The sequence below is a fragment of the Camelus bactrianus genome, chromosome 30 (genome assembly GCF_048773025.1).
Source record: "Camelus bactrianus isolate YW-2024 breed Bactrian camel chromosome 30, ASM4877302v1, whole genome shotgun sequence".
In the NCBI taxonomy this organism is placed as follows: domain Eukaryota; kingdom Metazoa; phylum Chordata; class Mammalia; order Artiodactyla; family Camelidae; genus Camelus; species Camelus bactrianus.
The window spans coordinates 19,963,936-19,991,912 of NC_133568.1; the positions used below are offsets into that span (position 1 = coordinate 19,963,936).

Genomic DNA, 27,977 nt, shown 5'->3' on the forward strand with positions numbered 1-27,977 from the left:
TTTTCTCTGAATTTGCTTCCTATTCTTTGACCTACAGTAATATCTATATCACTAAGAAAGGCCATGGGACAGTTATACGTCAGTAAGATGAAGAATTAAGATTAAATCCTCATTTAATTTAAAGGAGAACACTTTGCATGAAAGTTTTATGAAGGCGTCTGAGGAGGGCAGAGGGGTGCCTCTTCCGAATGGTGGCCTTAGTTCTCCATTCACTTAATTCCTCAATGCTGTTACCTGCTTCGGAAATAACAGGAGGATATTTAAGGGAAAATAAAAAACCAAAAACCTTTGTTTATAACTAACATTACTAAAGCAGCATTGCACAACTGATAAAAGGAGGCACTTTTGAATAAAAATAAGACTTTCCATGCAGATTGCACTTTTCATTCTAATGTTGACAGTATGCATTGCACAGATCATTGCTTTGGATTTTGTAACTCTTATAAATCCTGTTTTGGACACAAATAAATCTGTGGAATGTCCAGAGGGTAACGGGACTACTGGAGATTAGGAAGGCCGTTTGGTAAAGAAATTTTTTAAATCTATGAAAAATACTCTACTGTCAGGCATCCTGGTTTCCTGGGTTTATTTCCATCCTCTTCTCTCAGTACAGGATCCAACCTAGATTGCAGTGATGGTTTCGTTTATACACAGTGTCTCGGTAAACATGTAGTATTTACCTTGTAATGTACACGAGAATGAGAAGTTTGATCTTGATCTGTACTGTCCAGTATAGTAGCTACCACTCATATATGGTTATTCAAATTTGAATGTAAATTAATTAGAATTAAATAAAATTTAAAATTCCAATCCTTGTTCCCAATCAGCCACATTTTAAGTGCTCGATATATCATATGGTTAACGGCTACCAAATTGGAGAACGCAGATATAGAATATTTCACGTGTCACAGAAACTTCCATTGAACAGTGATTCTCTAGAATACAATCTGTAGTTCTCATTTTTTTTCATGTGTGGCTGTATGAAGATCATACCTGATTTTTAAAGAATGTTAGTCATTTGAAAAATTAATTACATAAAAAAACAATGAGTTTTATTTTGGAATTGTTTACAAATTCATGTTTTTAAAGTAATTTAAATGAACACAGCAAAGGCACATATTTGCAAAGCAGCTTTCAAGTTGCTTATTTTATTCTGCCAAGATTCATTTATTCATTCAAAAGATATTTACTGAGTGCCTTCTGTGTGCCAGGTATTCTGGGCTCTGAAACAAAACAAATAAAATTCCTGGCCTCATGGAGCTTACGGTGTACCCTGTGGGATCAGAGGCAAATATTATTTCTGTTTCCAGGTCCAGATACAAGTATCTGTAAATGTATTATGTGCCAAAGCAGGGAATGAAATGAGACGATTTTAATTCTTATGTTGTTGCTCTTTAAGTCACAGAAAGAGGCAGATACTAAGAATATAACTTCTGGTTTTAAAAGACATTCTTGTCATCAAAAACAAAAAAAGCCTTGCAAAATTTTTTTTAAATATTAGTTCTGAAAACCACATCTGCCTGACAAAGTGTGCAAAGAGCTTATGCACATTTTCCAATGCCACCATCTTCCTTCATGGAATCAGAGTTTCGGCAGCTGGAAGTGGTTTCAGCCTCTTCTGTTCCAGCTTTCCTCCCATAACATCCAGCCAGGTAACTGTTTCAGCCCTAGCTTGGCACCTTGCGTAGTAGAATGCTCACCAGAACAGCAAGGGCACATTTTCATCAGTCCTAACTTTATTATTATTATTACTCCTACTGTAGTATTACATATCCATAGTTAGAAGTTTAGAAATAACAGATAAAAATAAAAATGCTAAATTTAATAGCTGCATAATATTACATGCAATGACTATATTCAGTGATTTATTTGAGCCCTGATTGTCGAAAATTTAAGTTATTCTAAATGTTTCACTATTATAACCAATACTGTGTTGTACATCCTTGAACATACATCTTTGTGAAGCTGATTAAATTTCAGCAGTCAAAATCTAGAAGTAAAATTCCTGGGTCAAATGTTCTGCACATATTTAAGACTTTTCATACGTATTACCAGATTCCGTCCCAGAAAAACTGAACATCTACCCTTATTCCAGCAGTTATGAGAATGCCCCTTTCCCCAAGACTTACCCATGATTCTCTTCTTGGGAGTACCTTACATTTTCTCTGTGTTTCACTCACTGCTACCCAGTTTGCCCCTGGGATAGCCATTCTAGTGTTTGAACAAAACTGCCATGTCCCAGCCATGTCTCCTCCTTTTTAGAACTCACCTCCCTCCAGTATGGAGTAATAAATTATTGTCAGCCTGGCACCTGGAGGATCAGTGGTTCTGCCCGTAATCTTTTACTGCTCAACATTCTAATAGATGACTTGGAGGAGGCGATAAAAAGCATGCTTGCAAGTTCTGCTCAACATTTACTTAGTGTCTACCAGATGCCAGGCGTGGTGTCTTGTTCTTAGGATGCAAATACAAGCGAGCTCTCTTTCCTGCCATGGAGGAGCTCTAGGTACTATCAGAGCGAGAAGAGTGTAATGGGGCTGGATTTGGTGATTTCCATCACGGCTCACGTAGGAAATGGTACTATTTTAGGCAGAGGGCACCAGCCACCCCATCCCTTTCGCAGGCTCCAGCGCACTGACGGGGAGACTGCCCTGTTCAACAGACGTTTATTGAGCACTGTCTGTGTGTCAGGCCCTATTGTCCTGCTAGAGATGATTTTTTAAAGTGTGATGCCCTTTCCCCCAGTACAGTCACAGCAGAAACGTGTTTCCGGTACACTCGGACCCAAGAGTCCTCTAGTTTAACTGTGCCTTTCCCTGCTCGGCTATTTATTTTCTCTGACAATTTCCCAAGAGAAATTTTGTCTGGCTAATATAAAACCAAACGTATTTTGTAGAGTTCTAGGACCCAAACACATTAACCTTAAAGGGAGATAAACTGTTTCTAATCCTTTTGGGAGGGGAAGGAGGCAGTGTATAAATACCTAAGATGGTAATCCACTGTGAAGTATAAATTAGTCTGGACTAGAAAAAGAAATGCTCACAACTCTAAAACATCCAGCACTTGGTGACTGACCGACGATTCCGTTACTAATATTAAACATCCAGAGACTCCTCAACTGTACTCTGAGATCAGCTCACCACTATGTCCTATTTCCTTCTGTACCGTGACAGCTAGGTCTCAAATCTGCATCTTCCTCAGAGAATGGGGTTGCTGTACGGACCAGGAAACCCTCGTGTCTGACAGGACCTGACAGAGGAAACAGCTCTCTGCTGTGGGCCTCCTGGTCCGATCTCCTGGCTGGACCAGAAGGACCTAGAAAAGGTTACTATACTTTGAACTGTTGCGTGTTGGATGCCAAAATCAATGGCCCTTCTTTCCAGGGGAGTACAGTCAGCTTGTGATTTGAAGAGTGAAATCGTGACGCATCCTTGTTCCACTGCAGGTTTAGATGTTTTACTCTTTGCATTTGGTGCCTGACATTTTGTTGGATGTCACAATTGTTCCTGGTTGATTGGAACAGAACAGTTGATCTTTGTCTGTGGTGTGTTTTAGGAACCTTGTCCCACACACTGGAGGTCAGGGAGTGTGTCAAAGGCTGGCTCTGCCTTCTTCTCACTTTCCTTTCCAGAATCTCACGGCTAAAAGGGAAAGAAACTGGGTGCCTGGCTTCCCTTCCCCCACCGGTCCTGGCCATGAGTGGTTACCAACACTCTGAGACTTCAGTTTCCAAATCAAGTTTTCATACTCTCCACGAACAGCCACCCTGGGGCTACCCTAGGGCCTACACACACACACACACACACACACACACACACACACGCACACAATCACTCACTCACTCACTCTCTCTCTCTCTCCTTTTTTAATTAAAAATTTTATTGAGATAACTATAGATTCAAATGCAGTTGTAAGACATAATACAGAACTTGGACATGTTGGCTGGATGGCTGGAGTGTCCACCCACATACCCGAAAGGTCCTCCCTGGAGTAAGACGAGAAGAGGGATAGGGTAGCCCCCGACAGAGGTAGGGAATTCTAAATTGGAACCTGCTTTCTGTGTCATTGTGATGTTATGTTTGTCAAGGAAGGAGGATATGAATGCCATTGAACAGTTTGTTAGCTTGACTTACAAGCTGATTTATAGATGTGTGGCAGGCGGGCCTCCCTTTGTACCTTTGCCCCGCACCCCTAGAATAGGTTAGGGGTGAACCTAGGGCTGCACAGGGGTTTATTCCTAAGTTAATTACCCCTAGAGAGAGTCTGAATGCTCTGAAACCTGTCTAGAATGACTGTTAGGTCCCAGAAAACGTCCTCTCCTTCCCTGGGAGAGCCTTCTAATAGTCTGGCAGCCAAAGCAAGGGGTTTGCTAGGAGTACGGTGGATGGTGTGTGGAAAACTGGCGTTTGGGGAAAGATTCTCTCTGGAAGACTGAAATGAAGAATTCTTGTTCCTTTGAGATAAATGAGGGATAAATGATCCATCTTCAGTAAATCTATTTCTCTGCTTTGGTGTTTTCTTCTTTGTTCTTGTTCTTTTGGGGTTTCCCTTAGCATCCTAATAAGATTCCATATGAAAAATCCCTTTGTGTCTTGGCCAAGCTGAGAAGCTAAAGGAGATGTGCACTTGTGGGCTGTAGTAGGTGGTCATGGGGACTCCAGGAGGCCAGAGCCCCAGGACGAGGACGGAGCCAGTAGAACCAGGGCAGGGGGAGCCCTGGAAACATTTTTGCGACCTCTGCCACCTTGCCCTTTACAGCAGCTTTGGGAAAGCGGGGCCTGTCCCTGTCCCACCCCCGTGCTCAGGCTGCGTGTGTGCTCAGTGCTTGTTGAATGAATGAACAAACGTCCTCATCTAGCATGTTACACCAAGTAAACATACAATACGTTATTGAGTTAAAGAATTACTTTTAAGCATTTTAATGAATTAAGGATTACTAATAATTATGATCAATGATACATATAAGTTACCTATAAATATAAATAATATATTAATTATATACATAATATGCATACATGGTAATAAAATATAATTAATAATAAATTACTGTTTAGGTAAAATTTAAATACTAAACAATAAATTATTTAGACCATTTCACTGAATTTATTTGAACTAAATTTACTCCTAGAAAGTTTCACCACTTTGTCTAAAGAGAGAGAAAAGCAAATTGTTATGTTACCAAACTGAAAATTGGAGGATGACTTTAAATAGCTGTGAGCAAATGCATCATCATTTCTTCCTGGTTTAAGCGTATGGAGCACAGTGCTCTGAATTGTTTGCAGTGTCCTGGTTGCATATGCCCTTCCATAAAGTGTTTACTTGTATTTGTAGAACAAGTTCATCCACCAAGATAAGCACTGTTGTTGCTTCCAGGATGGGCCTGCCAAGTGAGGCTGCTCAGGTTGTCTCTGTACATTTATTTCAAGTTCTTGCAAAGGCCCCTAGATTGCTATCTCAGCATATGTGTTCACAGCATTTATGCTTAATGTGAACAGCTCTGCTCTTTTATCAAATTTACCAAGTGCTGTGTATCTGATCTTTGGCCAGAATTTATTGGTACATTACCATGACTCAGTGCAATGCATTCTTACACATTCTTATTCACATCAATTAAAAATGATATGACAGAGAGATCAATGGAATAGAAGTGAGAGTCCAGAAATAAACCCATACATCTATGGCTAATTGACAAGGATGCCAAGACAATAAAATGGGGAAATAGTCTGAATGAATGGTATTGGGACAACTGGAAATCCCCAAGCAAAAGAATGAGCTGAACCTCTATTTTACAGCCTATACAAAAATTAACTAAAAATGGATCAAAGACCTAAACTTAGAAGCTTAAAACTATAACACTCTTGGAAGAAAATATAGGAGTAAATCCATCAGATCTGAGACATGGCAATGGATTCTTAGAAATTATATAAAAGTACAAGCAACAAAAGGGAAAACAAATTGGACTTCATAAAAATTAAAAACTCCTGTGTATCAAAGGGTTATCAAGAAAGTGAAAAGACAACGTACACAATGGGAGAAAATATTTGAAAAACATGTATCGGATAAGAGACTTGTATCCAGAACGTATAAAGAACTCTTAGAACTCAGCAACAGAAAGGCAAACAACTGAATTTTAAAATGGGCGAAGAGTTTGACTAGACATTTCTCCAAAGATATAAAGGACCAACAAACACATGAAAAGATGCTCAACATCATTAGTCATTAAGGAAATGCAAATCAAAACCATAAGGAGATATACTTCATACCCAGGAGGTTGGCTACAATTAGAAAATAAAATAGACAAAAATAACAAGTGTTGGTAAAGATGTGGAGAAATTCGAACCCTCATTCATTGCTGGTGGGAATGTAAAACGTTGCAGCCACTGTGGAAAACAGTTTGTCAGTTCCTCAAAAAGTGACACATAGAATTACCATATGATCAGCGTCCTAGAACTGAAAATAGGGACACCAATGACAACAGCCAGGCACTCCCTTGCCCCTCTCCCAGTCACCTCTGTGGGGCTGCCTCCATGGGAAGGAGCCCCAGGCCCCACAAACCCAGATTAGTCCTTCAGATGCTAAGCCTGTCCTTGGGGGCCAGGAAACACAGGGCAGGGCTGACCTACCATTTACTAGAGCTTAGGAACAAGACACACGCCAGGGCACTTCCTGACCTCCCTGAGTCCCGCTCCTTGTGTTCCCCCAGCCTTCCCCTGAGCAAGTCGTGGACATCGTATCAGGACTGGCTATGTAATTCGTGGAGCCCAGTACCAAGTGAAATTGCCGGGCCCTCTGGGAAAAGATTAAGAATTTCAGGATTGGGATAGCAGGGCATCCTAACGAGTCTAGGGCTCCTCCTTTCTGAGCATGGTGTTCTGTCTGCACAGGTCATGTGCTCTGGTGGTACCCCATCCCTGCTCCTGTTTCCGGCTCCATTGTCCCTTTACAGCACTACATAGACTCCCTCTCTGACAAAGGTGAATGCTTGTATCCGGTCTGAGCAGCCTCGGACCACTCAGCTGTCCCTACAGAGCCATTTTCTGAAGCCAGATCAATTTAACGTCCTTCCAGCCTTTCCCCTCGGACCCCCTTCCTCACATTGCTTGGCACTCAGTTTGCCTGAGCCTTCAGTGGGCCCAGCAGAAACCTTGGCTGCCTTAAGAGCTCCTAGCAACAGGAGAGATGGACCCTGGATGTGAGGTGACTAGGGAGAAGCATGCAAGACTGAGACCCTGAGGCAGTAGAGGGGGTCAGGCTGGGTGGTCTCTAAGTCCCCTTCAAGTTCTGGGAGTCTGTATTCAATCTAGGCTGACACGTAGTGTTACTTCTATTTTCACAGATGAGTAAACTGAGACTCAGAGAGGTTAAGTAACTTCAGCAAGGACACACAGCTGGTTTCCTGTTTCATTTCAAATATAAAGGTAACTTAGGAAAACTTAAGACACATTTCTTTTACTTTTGATAACACTGGCTCATATCTTGTTACCTGCTAGGACTCTGATAAGATCAGGACTTTTTGTAAATAGCTGTGCTGGCCAAGTTTCAGTTTCATTTCATTTCCTTTCTATCATTTAAGTTTCAGTTCTGTTGTCAGGATATTCTCTTTCCCTTTTTAGTGGTATTATCTGATCCTGTTTATTATAATTGTTCCTTTGTGCCCTTGAACCTGATTAAAATACACCAGTTATTCTATGGCAGATATTTCTAAACAAGAAGTTGAAACAGATTTAGAGCTTAGTGCCATGCACATTTATTCTAGCATTAAGTAAAATGCATTTACTTTATGGGTACCATAAATTTGCCCAATAGCTGCTTCAGTATTTATGCATCCACAGCTTAGCTTACCCCATCTGTACATTCCTTGATATGGAAAGGCCACCAACAGTCTCCAACACCCTGACTGGCCCATCGTGAATGAACCACATCCAGTATTTCTGCCTTTTCCAGAAGAAGGACTGATTGGGAACTTCCTAAACAAGCTGGTATTCTGGCCACAAAGTGGAGGAGAGGAACCTATGAATATCTTCATTCACAGCTTATTCTCAACTGTATTGAAGCCAAACAGCCCAAGGGCTTCAAGGGACAACATGAACTGGAAAGTTTGAGGAAAGAACTCAAAATAGTGACCATGTGGTTAGAACAGTCTTCAGACTTGACAGCACTTAGGGAAAAGGAAAGACTGAACTTCTGTTTAGACAACCACACATACTTCAGACACTAAATCACTAAGATAGTTAACCTCTAAAAAATTCCAGCTTGAAACTTAAAACCTTGATGCCCCCGTATTTGAAAGTACATTGTTTTCCTTTCCAAAATTAATATTTGCTCTATTCTGACAATTTGGAAAACAGAAAAATGTTGAAAGAGAAAGAAAAAAATTCAAATTGCAACTTTGCCATTGAAAGAAAACTCCTCAACATCTTCTAGTATTCTCCATTTCTTTTTTCTACTCATATTTTTGCATGTTGTTTTGATCATGCTATATGTAAAATTTTATATCCTGCTTTTTTCACTTACCATTATATTATAGCATTTCCCTGTGTGGATACAAATTTTATCAACAACATTTTTAATGGTTACATAATATTCTCTCATATGTATATAATGCATTTGTCCATTCACTTATATTTTGGAGATGGATATTACAAATTATCCTATTGTGAACATGTTTTTATATAAAGTTTTTTTTCTTTATTTAGAATTATTTCCTTAGGAGTCCTTCCCAAAAATAGATATACTGTTGGGCCTTCCCTGTCTGGGGTTCTGCATGTACAATTCAGCCAAACTCAGATCAAAAATATTTGGAAAAAAGAAATTCCAGAATGTTCCAAAAAACAGAACTTGAATTTGCTGTAGGCTGGCAATTATTTACATAGCATTTACATTTTATTAGGCATTATAAGTAATCTAGACATGATTTAAAGTATATAGGAGGATGTGCACAGGTTAAAAGCAAACACTATGCCACTTTATATAAGGGACTTAAGCATCCTCTGATTTTAGTATCCGAGGGGGTCCTGGAATCTGTACTAATAGTACAAAAATTTTTAAGATTCTTGACACATTTTGTCAAGTTGCTTTACAAAACAGTTGTAGCAGTTGACACTCTAAAATAGCCTATTCAATGTAAATGTTCATAGCAAAATCAGCTATTTCAAGTTATTTGAAGCAAAAATCCCCTTAAAAGAAGTTTGCCACACATCTAATTTATGCAAAAATATCTTTTATGTTACCTATGTCTCTGAAAGGTTTTTAGCAGTTTGCTAATGTGACCATATTTGAATTTAAAAATCAAGCTTTCATCAGTTTATTTATGTGACATAGAGGCATAAAGAGAAGTATAAATTGTGGTCTATGTCCCAGACGATAGACAAGAATTATGTACAGAAACAACTGGGGGTAAACAAGGTTGCTGGACTGGCTGGTAAGGGCTCCCACAGTTCAAAGGGAGTGAGACTCACAGGCACTAGAATGGGGAGACAGGTGAATTATTTACCTCTGGAAGTGCTGGAATCTGGCACTGAAGCATGGTGAGGCCTAGGTAAATACAGATGAGGTGAGGAGGGCCTTGTACACTGGGAAAACATGATTTACAAAGATGGATCGTCATAAATGTAAGAAAATGAGGAGACAGTAGGCTAAAATTTACAAGTGATGTCAGCTATTTTGTACACTAAATTCTGGTGTTCCGTTTCCTGATCTGTATTCAGAGAAGTCAATCCACATAAGCCCATCTGATGTTAGAGCTGGAAGGGATCTTAGCCCAGCCCAATGTCTCCCATATTCTGCATTTTTATTTTGTAGAGGCGGAAACATACACTACATTTTTCAAAGGAGGAAGTGGACATTATTGAAGAATTAGAAACTTTATGTCCTAATTCCAAGGACATTGCTATTTCTATGGGGTCTTATACTCAGGTACACCAGATGGGAATCTGACGGAGACCAAGTTTACTTAATGCCTTATATTTATATGTTTACATGCACACAGCATTCTTACAGAGCATGGAACAATAATGGGGGGGGTAGCTGCCAGGTAGGAGGGATTATATAGACATGAAGAGGGGACTGAATTTCGAACAGCTTTACAGTTTATTTCCATAGCTGTATTAGAATATTTTGTGTGGACTGAGTAAATGGTATAACTAACTATTGGAACTATTTGCATATTTAAGTATATGTAAAGAAAGTCTCCACTATAATCATCATACAAATTAAACATTTTCTTTAACTCTTAATAGATGTCACTCTGCTAAATCTTATGAGGAATGCAATAAATAATAAGATGGAGGATGTAGCCCCAAGCAGCTCACAATTTAACTGAGAAAATGAGATGTAGAAATATATATCTCCAAGTGTGCAAAATTAGTTGATACAGGTAACTTTTATCTGAGTTCTATTGCTCATTGTGTCTTACAAAGCGTGGGTACTCAATACATATTTGCTAAATGAAAAAATGAAGGAACAGGGAAAAGACCATTTCCAGGTGGGATAGTCAGGAGAGAGCTCCTAAAAGAGTAAAGATTTGAGTTCAGTCCTTGACAGTGGTTAAGATTTAGAAGAATGAGGAGATAAGGAACATTACAGACGAGGAATGAAAGAGAAGTCTAATGTACCTATTCTTGACAAGTTAGATAAACATGCTCTCTGATGGCTAAAAATTAACTTTCCAAAATAGATAAATATGGTATAAGCAGGCATGTGAACATACATATAGCATAAAATCAACAGTCCACCCTCACCAAGAGGTCATTTTTAGGGCTAAGGGAAAATATATTCTAAAAGATTGCACTGAAAAGTACATAAACTCTTTTTCCTCCAAAAAAATAAACCCAGTGAAACAAAAAACACACCTTAAAAACTTTCCCCAGTTATATTGCTATAAACTAGAACAATCTGGAATGGAAAATATACTGTTTCCTGAAAGGTCTAAGTGATATTAATGATTAGTGATCACACATAGTCACAAAATACTGGTGGATGCTGATTCCCTCCTGGTGTAAAAGGTATGTAAGTTCAGTTCTGGGTGATTGCATGGGGGCAAAGGTATTACAAATATACACAGCTCCCTCACTCTGCACACAATACCTTTGCTCCAAATAACCTTCTGCACCTTTTATACAGTAAAAGAATTAGAGCTATTATTCTAGGCACTAGTCCCTAAAATATAAAGGCTTTCTTTTCTCTTTGATGAATTTTAAACTATGAGAAAGGACATGTACTATTCATATAAAGAGTTTTTGTTATATTTTTTCTTTGTTAAAAGCATTTATGGGTTTTTTTTTTTTTTTAGTGAAAAGGGACTTAATTATTATTTAACCTAAACCCTAAAAGTTGTTTGCAGATATATGTAGATATATGATAGCACAGTGTAAAGGACAGGAGGTGGTGGGAGTGTTCACACTCCCTGTAAATGGTAAATGAACCTGTATATGAACCTAAGAAGTGATAAATCAACCTATATATAACAAGGTTTCCACATTTTACATGAAGTGGAAACATTAACTAAAGTAGACTGAAAAGTTAAGGATGTATATTGTATCCTTATATAAATCACTGGGACAGGGGGAAAGGCAGGGACAGGATTGCCAGAATGACCAAGGGAGAAGCATAGCAAATCTCCCCCCCCCCCCCGCCAAAATGATAAAATTGGACAAAATTATTTTTAAAAAACCATTTCAGCACTTTGTAAATTGACCAAAATCATACAACAAATTGAGAAGAATTTATTCAAGATAAACTACTGAACCTCAGTAAGATCAGAGAAGTCTGTGGCATTTTAACCTGGGGCTTCTCCCATCCACACCTAACCCCAGCTCCATGGAGAGGTTGTTCTGCTCAGGTAGAGTAGGTGATGGGAGGCAGCTGCCAGAGGGGGCTGAATCCAGCAACATATAAAAAAATGACACATTACAACCAAATGGGATTTATCCCAGGAGTGCAAGGTTGGTTCAACATCTAAATATCAATATAATATACCATATAATAGAATAAAGTATATAAACCATGTGATCACCTCAAAAGACCCTGAAAAAGCACAGGACAAAATCCAGTATCTATTCATGATTGAAAAAGAAAAACTCTCTGCAAACTAGGAATAGAAAGGAACTTCTACAGTCTAATATAGGGCATCTATGAAAAATGTATAGCTTACATCAGACTCAACGATGAAAATCTGAATTTTTTCACCACTAAGATTGGGAATAAGGTAGGGATGTCTACTCTCATCATTTCTGTTCAACATTGTGCTAGATAGTCTAGCCAGTGCAAATGGGGAAGAAAAAAGGCATACTAATTAGAAACAAAAAAGTAAAACTTGTCTTTATTCATAGACTCATGATCCTATATGTAGAAAATCTTAAAGAACACACTTACACACTCACACACACACAACTACTAGAATGAATAAGTCAGCAAGGTGAGGGATATAAGATTAACATACAAAAATCAATTGTATTTTTATATACCAGCAATGAACAATCAAAATATAAATTTAAGAAATCAATTTAGTCTTAAGTTAAAAAGTAGCACTCCCAAAACTACAGTGTAAAATATATATACTCTGGACAAATATACACACATATATATGTGCTCACTCACACAGCTACAATCCCCAGAGAATATTGGAAATGTATTATATATTAGTTACTGTAGGCAGTGGAATATGGCTCACTTAAAATTTTTAATTTTAATCAAAATTTTTTAATTAATCAGATTTTTAACAGTGAACTTGTGTGGCTTTTATAGTCAGGAAACAAACAGCAAATTATTTTAAATTCTTTCAGTTCCTGATTGAAAGTATTTCACATTATCTAGATGGTACAGTGGTTGAAAACAGTTTTGAGTGGGCAGCCAGGCTTTGGATCATGTCTCAGCCACCTTCTGGCATGAGACCTGGGGGAAATGGCTTAACCGTTTAGTCTCATTTTGCTCATCTATAAAATGGCATATATCTGAAGAATGTTATGAGGATTAATAGAAGTTGTATAAAATGGCTAGTACAACAGCACACCATTCGGTACTTGGTAAATGCTCTTTATTACTGTTGCTGTAGCTCAGTTTAGAGAGACTTATGCTTTGCTGGGGGAAATGATTCTTTTACCCTGGCTGTTCTTTCTTTGCTCTGCCTGCTTTTTTCAAGTCATTAGCACAGGGAACATACTGGCCAATAAGATTAGGTGTAGCTGGAGATCATCGTGGCAACTCTGCATTATTACTGCAGCTCTGTGTTTGAGTCATTCAGCCCTTAAGGTCACTGCTCCAGTTCGTAGGCAGGATGTGCTAGAGGTGAGCTGTGATGCATACGTTGCCAGAGCTGTCCCAAATGAGGAGCAGCAGTTAGGATGAATCCACAGTATGGTTTCCTTCACTGCCATTGGACATCTAATGGTTGTGAGATCTTGCAGCCACAGGACTAGATGTGGAAGCAGAAAGGGTGCTGGGGAGCGATGCTGAGAACTGATAGTGTGTATATGAGTGTTAACTTAGCACCATATAGTCATCTCCTCTAATGTGGCTGACTGCCTGAGTCACCAATTGTAGCCTAAGACTCCTCAGAGATTAGAAGTTGGGAAATGACAATATAGTCAGAGTTCTTCTATTATTTCTAACCCTTCTACCTTCATCATCCACTGTCTTCTGATAGAACTGATAAACCTGAAATGGTTCTGTAGGTAATCCAGATTTCAGTAGCACTAATGGTACACACCATGTGCTTGCTACACAAGCACAGTTAAATCTGAAAAACTGTAGACCTGTGTAGATAGAATTTTAATGTCTGGACTTAGCTTACATTTCTGTAAAATAAAACTGTTCTCATGCCTTTTTCAATAGTGAGATATTTGAGACTTATGATGAAAAACTGTAAAGTAGTAGATGTTGATAGCACATTTTAAATACAAATATGGCATACAGGAAAAATAAACTTTGACTTGAGGTTTAATAGCAAAATAAACATTTTTGAATAATTTCAAGTAGTCAGAACATAAACCCAGTGCTCTGAAGTACAGATATGCTCTAAGATAAATGTGGCAAGAGTACTGGTTACTTTAGGTTATATTTGCTTAACTGGTATCCACATGGTTCCATCACAATCAGTTGAAAAACTACAAAATAAAACAAGTATTTTTCTACATCATAAACAAACTGGATACTTTAACTGGATAGTTTTAAAACAAACCAAAAAATTCCACCATTTATTTTAGCATAATTTAAACTTAATTTTTGGTTTTAAATTTTTAAAAAATTAGTTAATATACATCAGTTGTTTATGGAGTTTAAGTAAAAGTCATTTAGTATGTATTTTCCCCTTTACATAAAGGCTTGTAACCAGCCCTCTAAAGTTAGTAACATTTTATAGAGTTAAAAAATTTCTTCCAAATAGTTTCTTCCGCCCTCAAGAAAGAATAGTGTTCTTAAAGTGGTTTGTTTGACTCTAAATGATTATTTAAGTTTACACAGTATGTAAATTAAAATTACAGAACCAGAACAGCAGGCTGTTCAAGGCACCATATATAGGCCAGGATCCAAGAAAGTGATCTTATTTGTTTACCCAAAGTTGATGAGATTCAGGGGGAGTGACCCTTCTAACTAAACTTACAAGGGAGTGGTAAATCCGAATATCATTAGAGTTACTTCAACGTGGGCTATCCCTTTCTTGGGAGTGGGTTAAGTATCTCCCATCTCCAGGGTATCCTGTTCTCAGCATTAAGTCCATGGGAAACTGAATTGTTAATCAAAAGGTTGTTGTATTCTTATCAGGATCACAGTGTGGAAACTGCATGCTCTCAGAGATTTTTCATGAGGGTGAGGGAAAAGCCCAAAGAACTAAGTCTTCTCCAGGAAGGAGTATGTCTTTCTACTGAAGGAAAAATCATAGCTACCAGATACGATGGCTGTTTACACTGAAAGTCCTGCAACAACGTCAACAAATAAATAGACTGCCCGTTTTCCCTATTTTAGATTACAGGCAGTCTCCTTAAATCACTTTTGAAAGAAGACTAGTACTTCACCATGACTTCATTTAGTTTGGTTCCGGTGCGGTTACTGTGCACTCTTGTTCAGGAACAAGGTCTGAGGATGATCTTGCTTACATCTGGCTGTGTCCCAGGTTTCCTTCAGAACACAGTGACAAACTCACTCTTAGGACACCTCATGACTCTGCAAGCCATTACAAGTTGATTCTAACCAGCTTCACTGTCTAATTTTTTGAAAAGTCAGTATATTGAGGTAACAAATTTAGAAAACCCATTCTCCATTAAGCTTCTGTGTTGCTTTTACAAACATTATTCTATTTTATATATAGTTTTAAGGGGACTTTGATTAATGTTTTGTCCCATTGACAAAACTGGTTAACTTTAAATGTACTCAACACTATCTACAAATTTAACATATTTTATTTTCTTATTCATCCTGTGGATGTGTATTTGTAATCTCCATTTTTCCACTTCATTTGGGAAAAAAATTGCACCTATAAGAAAGGTGAAGAAGTACAATGTTCACCCATACACCCTACACCTAGATTTGTCTGTTGTTAATATTTTATCAAATTTGCTTTATTTCTCTCTATATAATTTTAAATTAAAAAATTAAGTTGTCGGTATCATGACATTTCAGCCTTCAGTGCTTCGGCATGAACCAACTGAAAACATCTTTCTATAAAACCACAATGTCATTACCTCACCTGAGAAATTTAGCACTGATACAGTAACCATATCTAATAGGAAGTCCTATTCAAATTTACCTAATTATTCCCAAAATGTCTTTTCGAGTTTTGTAAACCCAGAATCCAATCATAATTGATTTCATTGTCCAGTCTCTTTAGTTTTCTTTAAGCTAGAACAGTCCTCTGACTGTGTTTGCTTTCACGACATTGATAATTTTGATGATTCAGGCCAGTGTCTTCTATAATGTCCCCCGATCCAGATTTGTCCTATTTCCTCCGGATTAGACTCAGTGTAAATATTTTGGCAAGGATACTGCAAATAGTGTGTACTTCCAATGACATCCATGACATATGGAGGAATATTAGGCTGTCTCATTATTGGTGATTGTTAAGGTGGAATCCATCAGATTTATCCATGTTAAAGTACCATCCCCCTTTTAATTAAGCAAGGTGTTATTTAGAGGACCTGTGAATGTTTTGCTTCCCAACAATTTGCACCCAGTGGTGAAAATACCTGGATCAATGATTACATTTGGTGGTTGCAAAATGATACTTTCCTTCTAAAACTTTCAGCTGGCATTTTTCTATCAAGAAGAGTTTTCCCTGCAGCGTCCTTCACCCTTTGAGCATACATATGGACTTGGATTCTTTTTTATTCACTGGCTCTATCTTATTCTTTTTGATATTCAAATTCTGCTAGATTTGGCCAGGGGGAGCCCCTTCATGTTTTATAGAATTTGGCTCATGTGTTCTTTTGACATAAACCGATCATTCTAGATTTCTGAATCAATTGGCAGGAAGTATGGGCGTTACTGGTTGGGTCACTGCTCAAGATCTATCCACAAAGCTGGCAAAGGTATCCCCCAAGCCACACATGGTCTTTGGGAAAGGGCTGAATACTTGAAAAAAACTCATGCTGCTTTTATGAAGGTGAAAGGATAAGAGATGGTGGGTTTTAGATGGGTTGACAATCAACAGCTCACCAGTAATTTGATGCTACCATATATTTAAAGAAGTACATGAATTCAGCAAATTCCATTGCAGAGAACACTACTGGAGCAGTGGTAATTTTTCCATCTAGCAAGCCAACCTTCCACAGGTCCTAGAAGGCAGTGTTGTCTTTTGGGGGAGATAGCCCTTGCCTTTTTGAGCAGTGGGGCAAAAGGTCTATTTCCAGAGGTACCAAAGAACCACACAAGTGCCCCAGGTCATCCAGTTCCTTAATTTCTAACACAAACCAGTAGCCTGAGGATTTTCCAAACCAAATCACTTTAGAATCAAGTTAATTTCTGGACAGGCTTCAAAGATTGGTGAATTTCAGGGTTTCTCCAAAAGTTTTGATACACAAGTGGGAGAACTTGGGCAGCCTGGTCAATCTAAGTCCCTAAGAACCTTTCTAATAAGTGAACCATAACTCTAGGGAGACTGGGAATTTTACCCAATGCTAGGCTTCCAGAAAAGGTGCCAAACACTAGAGTTGGGCATGGATTTCCTGCTGACCAATGAGCATACTGTCACAGTGTCAATACTGAGGATTTCTTTTTATCTCAAATTTGTCATATTGGGTGTTTTTGTAAACCTTACAAAAATTTATTCTTTTAATTTTAAACATGCAATTATTTTTTCCTTAAGTTGTTTATCAATGAATAATTTACCTGTGTTTACAAGACCTTTAGACCAGCTTTTACTATAATCTCTAAAGACAATTTAATATTTAATTTCTCTTAAATGCATGATCTAACTAAAGGAAAATACGTGATCTAACTAAACATAACTTTTTTCTGAGGTACCTTAAACTCACGACAATTTAAGTAATCAAAACTATAGATTGTAAGTACAGTGACACTGGACACATGTTGGCTTCTTTCCCAATGTCCTGCCTCCTTTCCAACAGCCCCAGGTTTCTTTGAGGGGATCCACTTGGTTCTGATTCCACCTCTTTGGCTCTAAGATTGATCAGAGATGGGCATGCGATCTAAGCCAATTCAGTTAGAATAAATGTCAGGACTAGCCTGCCAGTAATGGGATGCCTATGTTCTCTCTTCCCTGCTAAATGGGAAAAGGATTCAGGTGACCCCAGGAGCTGCTGGCTGTTACTTTTGGTTCCTGGTTCCTGGAGCATTATTCATTCGTTTATTCAACAAACATTCAGTAACATCTACTGTGTCCCAGATGTAAAAACATAAAATTGAATAAGACATGGTCATTGATGTTAAGATATTTATATTCCAACAGAGGAAACAGGGAGGTATAATGAGAGAGGGAGCAAATATGTCAAGATTCACAAAAACTGGAACAACAAATTCTTGGTAAGGACCAGGTTAGCTGCTGCAGGATATCATCTGAGGTAGAAGTGGTTGTAGCTGGGCATCCTTTATGTGGACTTGATATCATTATCAACCTGCCCTGAACCATCCAATTAACTGTGGTTTTAGTGAAATTTCTTGCACTTAACTGAATTGCAAAAGGGTTGCGAAGTCTCCTCAATCCTCAACCACTGGCTGGTGTCTTAATCCAAAGTATAACCTTAATTTTAAACCAGTCTGATGGGTCCACATAAATATTTGGACAATAATGTCAGTAATACCGTCTTGCATTGTAAAGAGGCAAATAAAATGAAGTATATTGAATATGCATTATCTATCATCTAGGGACAAGATACAATAGCACTTTGTGTCCTTAAAGATGCCTTTTACAAGATATATTCATCTGAAAGATCTGGATACAAACACACACCTACGATTGCCACAGTAATACTATTTGGCCCATCTGATTATACAGGGAATATATAAATACCAGGGAATCTAGAGCAGGTGTTCCCAAAAGGTGGAGCTGGAGGGAGGAATACTTTCTCTTATTAGACGTCTTATTGGAAGCATCTGGGTAGTTTTCCCAATAAACAAACCTATATCTCATCCTGGGATTTCCATCTGGGCCCTTCCCTGTTGTATATCACTCTTACTGAAGGCGTTCTCTCTCTCACTTATGATAGGGTGGAAAAAACATTGAGGATCGTCTAGTGAGTTGCACTAAGGAAAAAGAGGGCTCTGAAACAATACACTACAGCATAAATAGCAAATCGTCCAGCTGATGGAAAATAACCAGTCATTAAATCACCATGTATGTCATATATGTGTGGAACCCCCGAGGATCAGGTCACCTCGACACCCCAGGGGCGCATGGTGCAGCCTGCACTCTGCGTGGGCACTCGTCTGGGATCGAGGTGTCCGGGCCCCCTAATGCTCTGATCACTGCATTTTCTAACATGAGCCAAAGACAGAAGGACAAAAATAATCATTACTGATTACAAATCTGAATTCTGACCTAAAACTTATGGATCAAGTATTGTGGCAAGTTGATACTAAATAGCTTCTCATTGCCAAGCAAAATATAAAGATCAAGTTGCCTGGATCACATGGAAAAATCACCTGGAAGGAACACACGATATCCTGATCTAGACATTAGACTCATTATGGGCCTGTGAATATCTAGCAAGATTAATATTACTATTGATTGCCTAAAGTATTTCACCTTACACTTCAGAAATGTGGGAATGGGTGACATAGGGTAGAAGATTCCAGGGCAGTTGAGGCTGACAGCAAAAAGGGGCAAGGACTGTAATAATAAAAGTCCTTACGAGGTTTTCTCCTGATTGTAGTGATTTCTACATTGCACCCAAAGAATGCAAGGAAATAGCAAATTACACAAAAGAATGGCTTTCATATATTTTGCCAATCTCAAGCGTGTTGAAAACAATTGTCTGTCTCCTCGATTTACTCCTGAAACTGATTTAGGCTTCAGTTCAGCCTTTTACTGAATTACAAATTAGCTTCTTAGGGCATGAAGTTGTGAGGTAAAGAGGGCTCAGCATACACTCTCCCAACAGATGTCCAAATACTTTCAATATGAGTTTTGGAACGAGCGTTTGTTTGTTTTTACTTAAATCCACTACATAGCTGTAATAGGACTTCCTAATTTAAAACATCAAGGATTTTTTTAAACGTACCTTTTAAAAAATTAACCCTCAAAAGATCCAGCTGGGTTTTTAAATTTTGGACTATATTGCTTAAAAAAAAAAAGCAACAGTGAGAGAGATATTTTGGAGGTCTTCAAACCTTAACAATGTAACAAAACTTTCTTTAAATAGTTGAAAGCCTGTCAAGGTAGCAGCTTCAGTTCCTGGAGCCGCAGAAAATTCGCACCGGCACAGGAATTCAAAATGTTAGCGATTGGCACAGAAGTGTTATGTAGCAAATAAAATAATTCCCCAAAGATGCTGGCTTTGGGGGGCTTTTGCTAACCGTCGTGGAAATAATTTCCAAAGAGCGTTACAGACCAGAGGAAACCGTTGGGCCAAGGACGTCCACACCAGCGCGTCCCCCCTCGGCCCAGAGGCCGTGAAACCCCCGAGGATCGGGTCGCCTCCGCGCCCCGGGGGCGCACGGTGCAGCCCGCACTCCGTGTGGGCACTCGTCCAGGATCGAGGCGTCCGGGCCCCCTAACCACAGCCACATCCCAGCTTCCCGACCCAGCTCGCGGATGCCCAGCACAGAGAATCGACACAACTGATCCCAGTAAGGTTGTGGTGGGAATTATCCTGTTGCTGACTTCCCAGATAGCCGACTGCGCTGTGGAGTGAAGGAGCTCGGGTGAGCGCCCTCCCTCCAGAGGAAGCCCCGTTCCTGGAACGCGCACCATGCGGCCGCGAAGGGAACCTGGCGGCGCGGTGGGGCGACGGCCCACGCGAGGAGTTGTCAAAAGCCGGGCTCGGGCCCTTGGGAAAGGTTCAGTTCCCCACTTCCCTCCTCATACGCGGGTCTCGCACGCTCCTCGCCGCGCTCTGGTGCACCTAGCCTCCGCCGCACAGTCCCACCAAGTCCTCCACCCCACCGCCCCAACCCTCAAGGGACCACCACACATTAGGACCGCGCGGAAGCCGCAGAGAGGGAAGGCAGCTAGATAGCAGTTGGGCGTGGCTTCTTGGAGAGAGGCGGGTCCCGGGGGCGGGGAGTTCTACGCAATCATCGGCTGGGGCTGCTGATTGGTTGAAGTGTCTGCTTGGAGCCCGCAAGCGTCTCCGCCCGGCCCGGTCGCTTCTCCTCTTCTAGTCGCTCGGTCCGCACCGGCTCGCGGGGGAACCGCTCAGACGCAGCCGCTTCAACCCAGCGCGGACGACAGGAGAGAGGGAGGTGGAAGGAGGACACGCTTGGTCGCTTGCCCCCACCAGCACCTGGGCTACCAGAGCCGGCGCTGAGCCCAGGGGGAGGAGCCGCCGCGGGCACGCCCCGCCTCCGGCCCGGGAAGACGACGCCAGCTACCCCGCCGACCGGCCGCCGCCCCCTTCGCCGGCCGAGACCCGCCCCTGGCCCCGGCCCTCCCCCAGCGGCATGGAGGGGCCTTGCTCCTGACGGCCGCGCCGCCGCTTCGACCCCGGCCCCTCCTCCCGGCCCCTCCCGCCCGCCCGCCCCCGCTCGCATGTCCGCGCCGCTTTAGCCGAGGATGCTGAGGATGAAGCTGCCGCTGAAGCCGACGCACCCCGCGGAGCCGCCGCCCGAGGCGGAGGAGCCCGAGGCGGACGCGCGGCCGGGCGCGAAGGCGCCGCCGCGCCGCCGCCGCGACTGCCGCCCCCCGCCGCCACCGCCGCCGCTCTCGGGCCAGCCGCGAGGTCCCCCGCCGCCGCCGCCGCCGCCGCCGCCGCCGCCGCCCCGGGGGCTCGGGCCGCCTGTTGCTGGCGGAGCGGCGGCGGGGGCGAGCATGCCGGGCGGCGGCGGAGGCGGCGGCGGGCCCGCGGCGGCGCTGCGTGAGCAGGAGCGGGTGTACGAGTGGTTCGGGCTGGTGCTGGGCTCGGCGCAGCGCCTGGAGTTCATGTGCGGGCTGCTGGACCTGTGCAACCCACTGGAGCTGCGCTTCCTCGGCTCGTGCCTGGAGGACCTGGCGCGCAAGGACTACCACTATCTGCGCGACTCGGAGGCCAAGGCCAACGGCCTCTCGGACCCAGGGCCACTTGCCGACTTCCGAGAGCCTGCCGTGCGCTCGCGCCTCATCGTTTACCTGGCGTTGCTGGGCTCGGAGAACCGTGAGGCCGCCAGCCGCCTGCACCGCCTCCTGCCCCAGGTGGACTCGGTGCTCAAGAGCCTGCGCGCGGCCCGGGGCGAAGGCTCGCGGGGCGGCGCGGAGGACGAGCCCGGCGAGCGCGGCCAAGACGGCGAAGGCGAGGAGGACGCCGAGAAGGACGGCTCCGGCCCGGAAGGTAGTGGCGCCGAGCCGTGGCCCGGCGGCGGGCTGGGCTTCAGGGCCCAGGAGGAACTGCTGCTGCTCTTCACCATGGCTTCGCTGCACCCGGCCTTCTCCTTCCACCAGCGGGTCACCCTGAGGGAGCACCTGGAGAGGCTCCGCGCGGCGCTCCGCGGGGGCCCCGAGGACGCGGAGGTGGAGGCGGAGCCGTGCAACTTTGCTGGCCCCCGGGCCCAGGTAAGGCGCGCCAGCCTCCCTGCGTCCGCGGTGCGGTCACCGCCCTGGCGGCCTCCCAGGCCTGGCTTTCGGAACCCCCTGTCCGAGCCTCACCCCGGCGCAGGTGGCTCGGGATCCTCACTTCAGGCTCCCAGCCCGGTAGTACGGATCTTCGTTTTGCTGGGTCGCCCAGTTCCTCTCACCTCTTCCCCCTCCACTACCCCCCCCCCCCCAATATGCACACACAGACACCCGCCATAACAGAATGCTCTAGAAGTCTCTTCCGTGCCGAAGTTGCCACGGAAAACATGGAGCTCTCAGCCCGGTTCCCCTCTCGGATGAAGGATCTCGGGACCTTTTTGGCTTTGAGCATCTCTGTAGATGCTGGGAGAGGCTAAGCGCTGGGGGAGCCTGTGTGTTGGCCCCGGGCTGAATCTTCCCTGTCTTGCCGTCTGGCGCGCTGGTCACACGTTTTAAAGCTCTGCGTTACCCCGGGTGAGATGTCCTAAAGGTGCGCTCCCGGCGTGTTGTCCTGTCTTTGACACAAAGGGACGCTTTTCGCTCAGTGTATGCCTGAGTTAAAAGGGGTCGTAGAGTTTTCTGATTCCTGCTTAGAGAACTTCATGTTCTCAGAAAAAAATCAGATGTGGAGAGCCGCGAAATGACTCACTAGAAAAGTAGTAGCGCAGGTTGTCTGGGTAAAGAAAGCTCTCCTAGGGCCGGTTGGGTATGCCCTTTACCTCTGACATGTCCTGCTTTCTATGGGCTTGAGTCGTGCCTACAGATTTGGGTCCAGAGATGTTTGTTGGGCCACTACTGTAAGCATAAATGTTTTCTAAAAAATTAAGCACCAAAATGTTGTAGACGAGAATTCAGATGAGTAACTTGTCGCAAGCATTAAAGAAAAATTTTATATAGCCACGAAAGCAATTGATAATAACCGAGGCCCAATATAAAGTCTTTGAGTGTGATGGTTTAATGGAGTAGTAGCTTTCATTTAGAGTTAAAACTACAGTTTTTTCGTGGCTCACGATTACTTAAGAGGTATTAATTTGAATGCTATGCTTTTTCAATTTAGGTGATCTTCACCATGATATATTGGAAAGCGGGATTTTTTTTCACTCCTTGCCTGAGAGTTAATTCATCTTATATAACTTCTATCATTCAATACCTTGGAACTGAAACTGGGCATTGTATTTCTCTAATGGTGGTGTGGACTCAGTACCCATAGAATCAAAGGACTTTGGGGGCTGGAAGGGATTTAGGGATAATCTAGGCTGAGCTCCTCCTTCTGAAAATGAATCTTCGGTGAAATGACTAACTCACGTTTTAGGACATATTTTATCAAACTCACATGTAGTAAGGCTAGTACCTAGAGTTTTCTTCGTGAGTTTGAAATATTATCTTCCAGTATCTATTTACTACTAGCATGCAACTGTATATACTGATGGTAAAAGCCTTTGCCACTCTTCAGCCTACTCACTAAAATAATTCCAAAAAATCTGATGTGCCACTGCTATTAGAGAAGAAAGCCTGAACTCGGGAGAAATACGTATTTCTTTTTAATTTCTTGTATATATTGTTAAGATAACCTTAGATTGTAGATGAAAATATTCCACAGTGGAGCAGTTTATGTAATTTCTATTATTAATTAATAGGTTGGAATACCTATTCCTACAGGGATAACCGATTTCTGATTTTAACTGCTAGGAGTCTTTTTTTTTTTCCTTTAAATTTTGCTTATAATGCGAGTGTTGGAAGGTGACTAGACGAAGGGGAGAGGTGCATGCAAACCACAGTAATGAGATTTTTATCTTGACCGCAATGTGTGGCCTTGTCTGGCAGCCGGTGAGTGCTGAGAAGAGTGGACAGAGTGAGACTGGGCATCCTGCCATTAATTTCAGCACATCATTACTTCTCAGGCAGTGCCCTGTGCTGTGGCCATCAGTTGAAGTGGGAGAGTAAATCTTAGGGGATACACGTACTACTGGGAATGCTGAAGGCTATTTCTAGACACTTGTGGTGTGATGAACTTTTTTCTCCAGGAATTCTTTGGGGTTACCGTAACACATCATTTACGTCTCATTAAACTGTTAGTACCCCGCACTTTCTGCTTCTTAGCGTGGAATCCAAGGCCCTCAGCTGTGACTTGTTCTGGCCTTGACGACGTTTCCGCGGATCTTGTTGCTCCCAGGCTGTCACTCTCGAGGCGACTGGTGGGCTGGATTGATTTTAATCCCAGTTCGCTGCACTCCAGCGCAACTGTCCCGCGAGGGAGCGCCCACCTCGGAGTCTACAGGGAGGCGCCGGAGCGCGTCGGAGGGCCCAGCGGTGACGCGCCGCGGCGGACCCACACCGCGCGGACCGGCAGACGGCGACTTGGGAGCCCGGCCTGCGGGGCTCCTCCCCTCCCCCGCCCCGCAAGATGGCGGCGGCGCGCTGCCCACGTGACTGGCGCGTTGGTCCCGCCCCCGGGAGGGCGGTCTGAGTTCCGGCCGCGCCGCGCTGGGGGTTCCCTCGGCCTCTGGGCGAGGCGGGCGCGCGGCACCCGCGTGAAGAGCCTTGCGGGCGGCGTACTCTGGGGATGACAAAAGGAAATTCGTGTGGCAGCCTTTTATTGCACCGGAAGTGACCTTTTAGACACATACATGTAACTTTAATTGCTTGAAAATACTTCTGTTTCTTAACTGCTGTCTAAGTGGATGGAGCAGAACTAGTAATTGTGTTTTAATTTACTCTTACGGTAAAAGTATATTAATACTAACCCAGAATAGTGTTTCTGGCTTTTTCAAGACTTGTACCCACTACATAATATGAAGCAGCTTCTCTGTAAACAAAAATTTTTTAAAACTAACAAAGTTTACAGGAAGAACTTGTGCTTTAAAGTGAATTTTATACCGATTGTAAGCTTTCAAGCTGCCTAGGCCCAGCAACTGTTTACAGACAGCGTGGTTACAGTGTTAATAGTTGAAGTGACAAGTCCTCGGATTTACCGCTTGAGTATAGTAACTAGGTCATTTTAGAAAAATGGAGACGATTTTAAAAGTGGCATTCTTTTAGTTTTCCTACATGATTTGAATGATCTTAGAGTAAATGTTACATTGAATTACAGCTGAAATGTCGGCATTGCTTTTAGACTTGTGCATAAAGTTCATTTGCTTCACAGCTGCAGTGGACTGCCGGTCACCTGGGCAAAATTCAGCAAACAGCCCAGTGGGCAGTAGTGAAAATACACATTGACAGTGTCCTAGGACCTTTGTGATTTTGTGTTAATAAAGTTGTGGACTGCGTATATATCATAGCTGGAAAAAAAATGGTTTTAAAAATGGGGGCCCCATGTTACTAGGAATACAAACTGTGAATGATGTATTAACAGTAGCAACAAAAAACTAATGTATTAGTTTTCAGTTAAATATTTAATGATTTACTGTTTTTAAAAGATGCTAGTTTTGTGGCTGTTACATTGAAAAGATGAAAAAGACAGCTAAGCTTCCTATCTTTGCATGCTTAGAGACACTTTATGAAAATAGATATTCTGGTTTTGGAGATTTAGCCCCCAGTTAGCAACACAAAGGTAAAAAAAGGCATAAAACGGATGTCCTGTGGTAATAGTGGTTAGTGGTTAATGTCGTTGGTATGGCCACATTTCTTTGGAGATTGTTTTCAGTATCCTCAAAACTTAGTTGCTTGGCAAATAGTACTAATGTTTGAATTAAAAACAGCAACTGGGAAGTTTTGATAGTATTAATATAGTAGATAGTACTTATTTAGTGTTATTTGGACTCACAAAAATTAAGTGACCATGGGCCCTTTACTTAAAAAAAAATGAAGGTACTAAAGAAGACAACTTTGCAAAATTGTTACTTTCTCATAGCATAGGTTAATTAGCTATATTGTGTTTGACAGACCAAGTATCTCAACTCATTTTAATAAAACAGATCATGTATTAGTAGTGTTGGGGCCTAAAGAAGCAAACTCTTTTCAGAAGTCTTAGCATAAATGCTCTTATTGTAAGATAATGTGTATGTGGCAACTGGAATCCTAGTGAGAGCTGTGACTTGAAAATGAGAGAGGAGGTTAGTGATCAGGATTTCAGTTGTTAGTGTATTAGGCACTAAAAAGATGCTTTCTGAAAATGACTTTTAAAAAGAACAACTGTAATACTCACAGTAATAAATATCTTTATTTAATTTGTTGTCCACTGCTGGGAGATTTTATAGTTAATAGTATCCCTGGAGCAGTGGGCTCTGTCTGAGGCTTTCCTCACTCCTACTGGAGGAATAATAACAGTACTTATGTTAGGTTGTGAGGATTAAATGAATGAGTACTTGTAGAACGATGTCTGATACATGATCTTCGATAAATGTTAGCAGTTTTCCATACAGGTGAAGCCTTGTTTGAAAGGTGGTAGAGTAGTGGGTATAGCGTCTCACAAATTGAGAGCAGGGAGCAGAACTAGCTGTGACCTTTATGGGAAATTTTAAGTTGGTTTGGCTACAGCAAAAATAAAAGCAGTTCAGTTAATAAATGCCTTTTAGAAGAGGCTTTTAGAAGATCCCAGTTAAGCAGTGATTATTTTAGTAGCAATGGGAGCTATTGGGCATCATCCCCCAGTTACTTACATTTTTTTCTGTGCAGTGGTTTTCTCAGGTAAGAACTCAGGGGGAGTCTCACTTATACCATAAGCTAATATACTATTAACTACTTTTCTGCAAATTAACTAATGTAATATGTATCCCCTTTTAAAAAAAATTACTTTTTGTGGTTGTTTTGTGGGATAGGGGACAGGAACTGTGCTATAAAGGCTTTCAAAGACTTTGAAGAATTTAGCAGAGCACTAGACTTGAAGGCTTAAATTCCAGCTCTGCCACTTGCTTTGTGATATTAACCAGGCCACTTAAATCCCTCAGCCTCAGTCTTATCTGTAAAATGGGGATAACTTCTTTTTAAGGTAATGGTGATTTAGTTAATGAGATAAGATGCAAAATAATTTATATAGTGTTTTGAGCACAAATTCTCTGTTGAGAGTGTTCAGTGCATTTTTATTCTCCACTAAGATGCAACCATTCACATTGTTAGATCAGTTGTTTTCAAGAGTAGGTTTTCTTTTTTAACTTAATAAAAGTCCATATGGTATATAGTATTTTCTATATTGTTCTCTACTGCCATACTTGTAAATTGATTGGTGTTTAGGAAGGACAGATATTAAGCTGATGTTTGAGACACATTTATTTGGGGCAATTTTTTTGTTCTTGCACTGTAAAGATCTGATATGCTACAGATAAAATAAGCCCAAAGAAAGCATTTCTCTGGGTTACATATCATTAAAATATGTATTTTCCTATATTGGACTTGGGAATGGGAATGGAGAAAATATTTCTAATTTTGGTTATCCTGAACTCCCACGCAACCATAATGTACTTAAAATCTTCACATTTAGCTAGGAAACTAGTCTGTAATTTAAAGATATTTTGCAGTTTTGTTAAGTTACGTAGTTTTTCATTAGTTCAGCGCACAGACTGGAATCCATGGATAATTAAAACATTTTTATACCTTTTTATAGAAGCTTTTAAATTGGCTGACTTTGAAGCTTATTTAATATTTTTGTTCTTCCTTGAGAAATATTACGCTTAAAAATTTTTTTAATAAGAGAAGCAAAATAAAAAGCCTGCACTACCCTCTAAGCCGACTGAGCTTCACTTGTATCAACTCTACTTTGCATTATGGAGGACCGTGTCGTAACAGGGCTCCTTTTCCTCACGGAGAATGCTTTGTCACGTGGCCTCCTTCATCCAGTCTGCGTAAACAGCCACTCTGGAAGGGAAGTGCCTAATCGGGTGTTTACGTTACAGGTGACAGAGCTGCT

The 27,977-nt window shown here is 41.7% G+C and overlaps 1 protein-coding gene across 2 annotated transcripts in view; it reads left to right on the forward strand.

Moving 5' to 3' along the window:
• Positions 1 to 20,624: 20,624 nt before the first annotated feature.
• ZCCHC2 (zinc finger CCHC-type containing 2) overlaps positions 20,625 to 27,977 on the forward strand; it is a 46,197-nt gene continuing 38,844 nt past the window's right edge. The window contains exon 1 of one of the 2 annotated variants that reach the window (XM_074355430.1): positions 20,625 to 22,132. In XM_074355430.1, coding sequence (XP_074211531.1) covers positions 21,161 to 22,132 — 972 coding nt within the window. In that variant the 5' untranslated portion in view covers positions 20,625 to 21,160. The remainder of the gene's footprint in view (positions 22,133 to 27,977) is intronic. The other variant, XM_010961283.3, reaches the window with a different exon arrangement.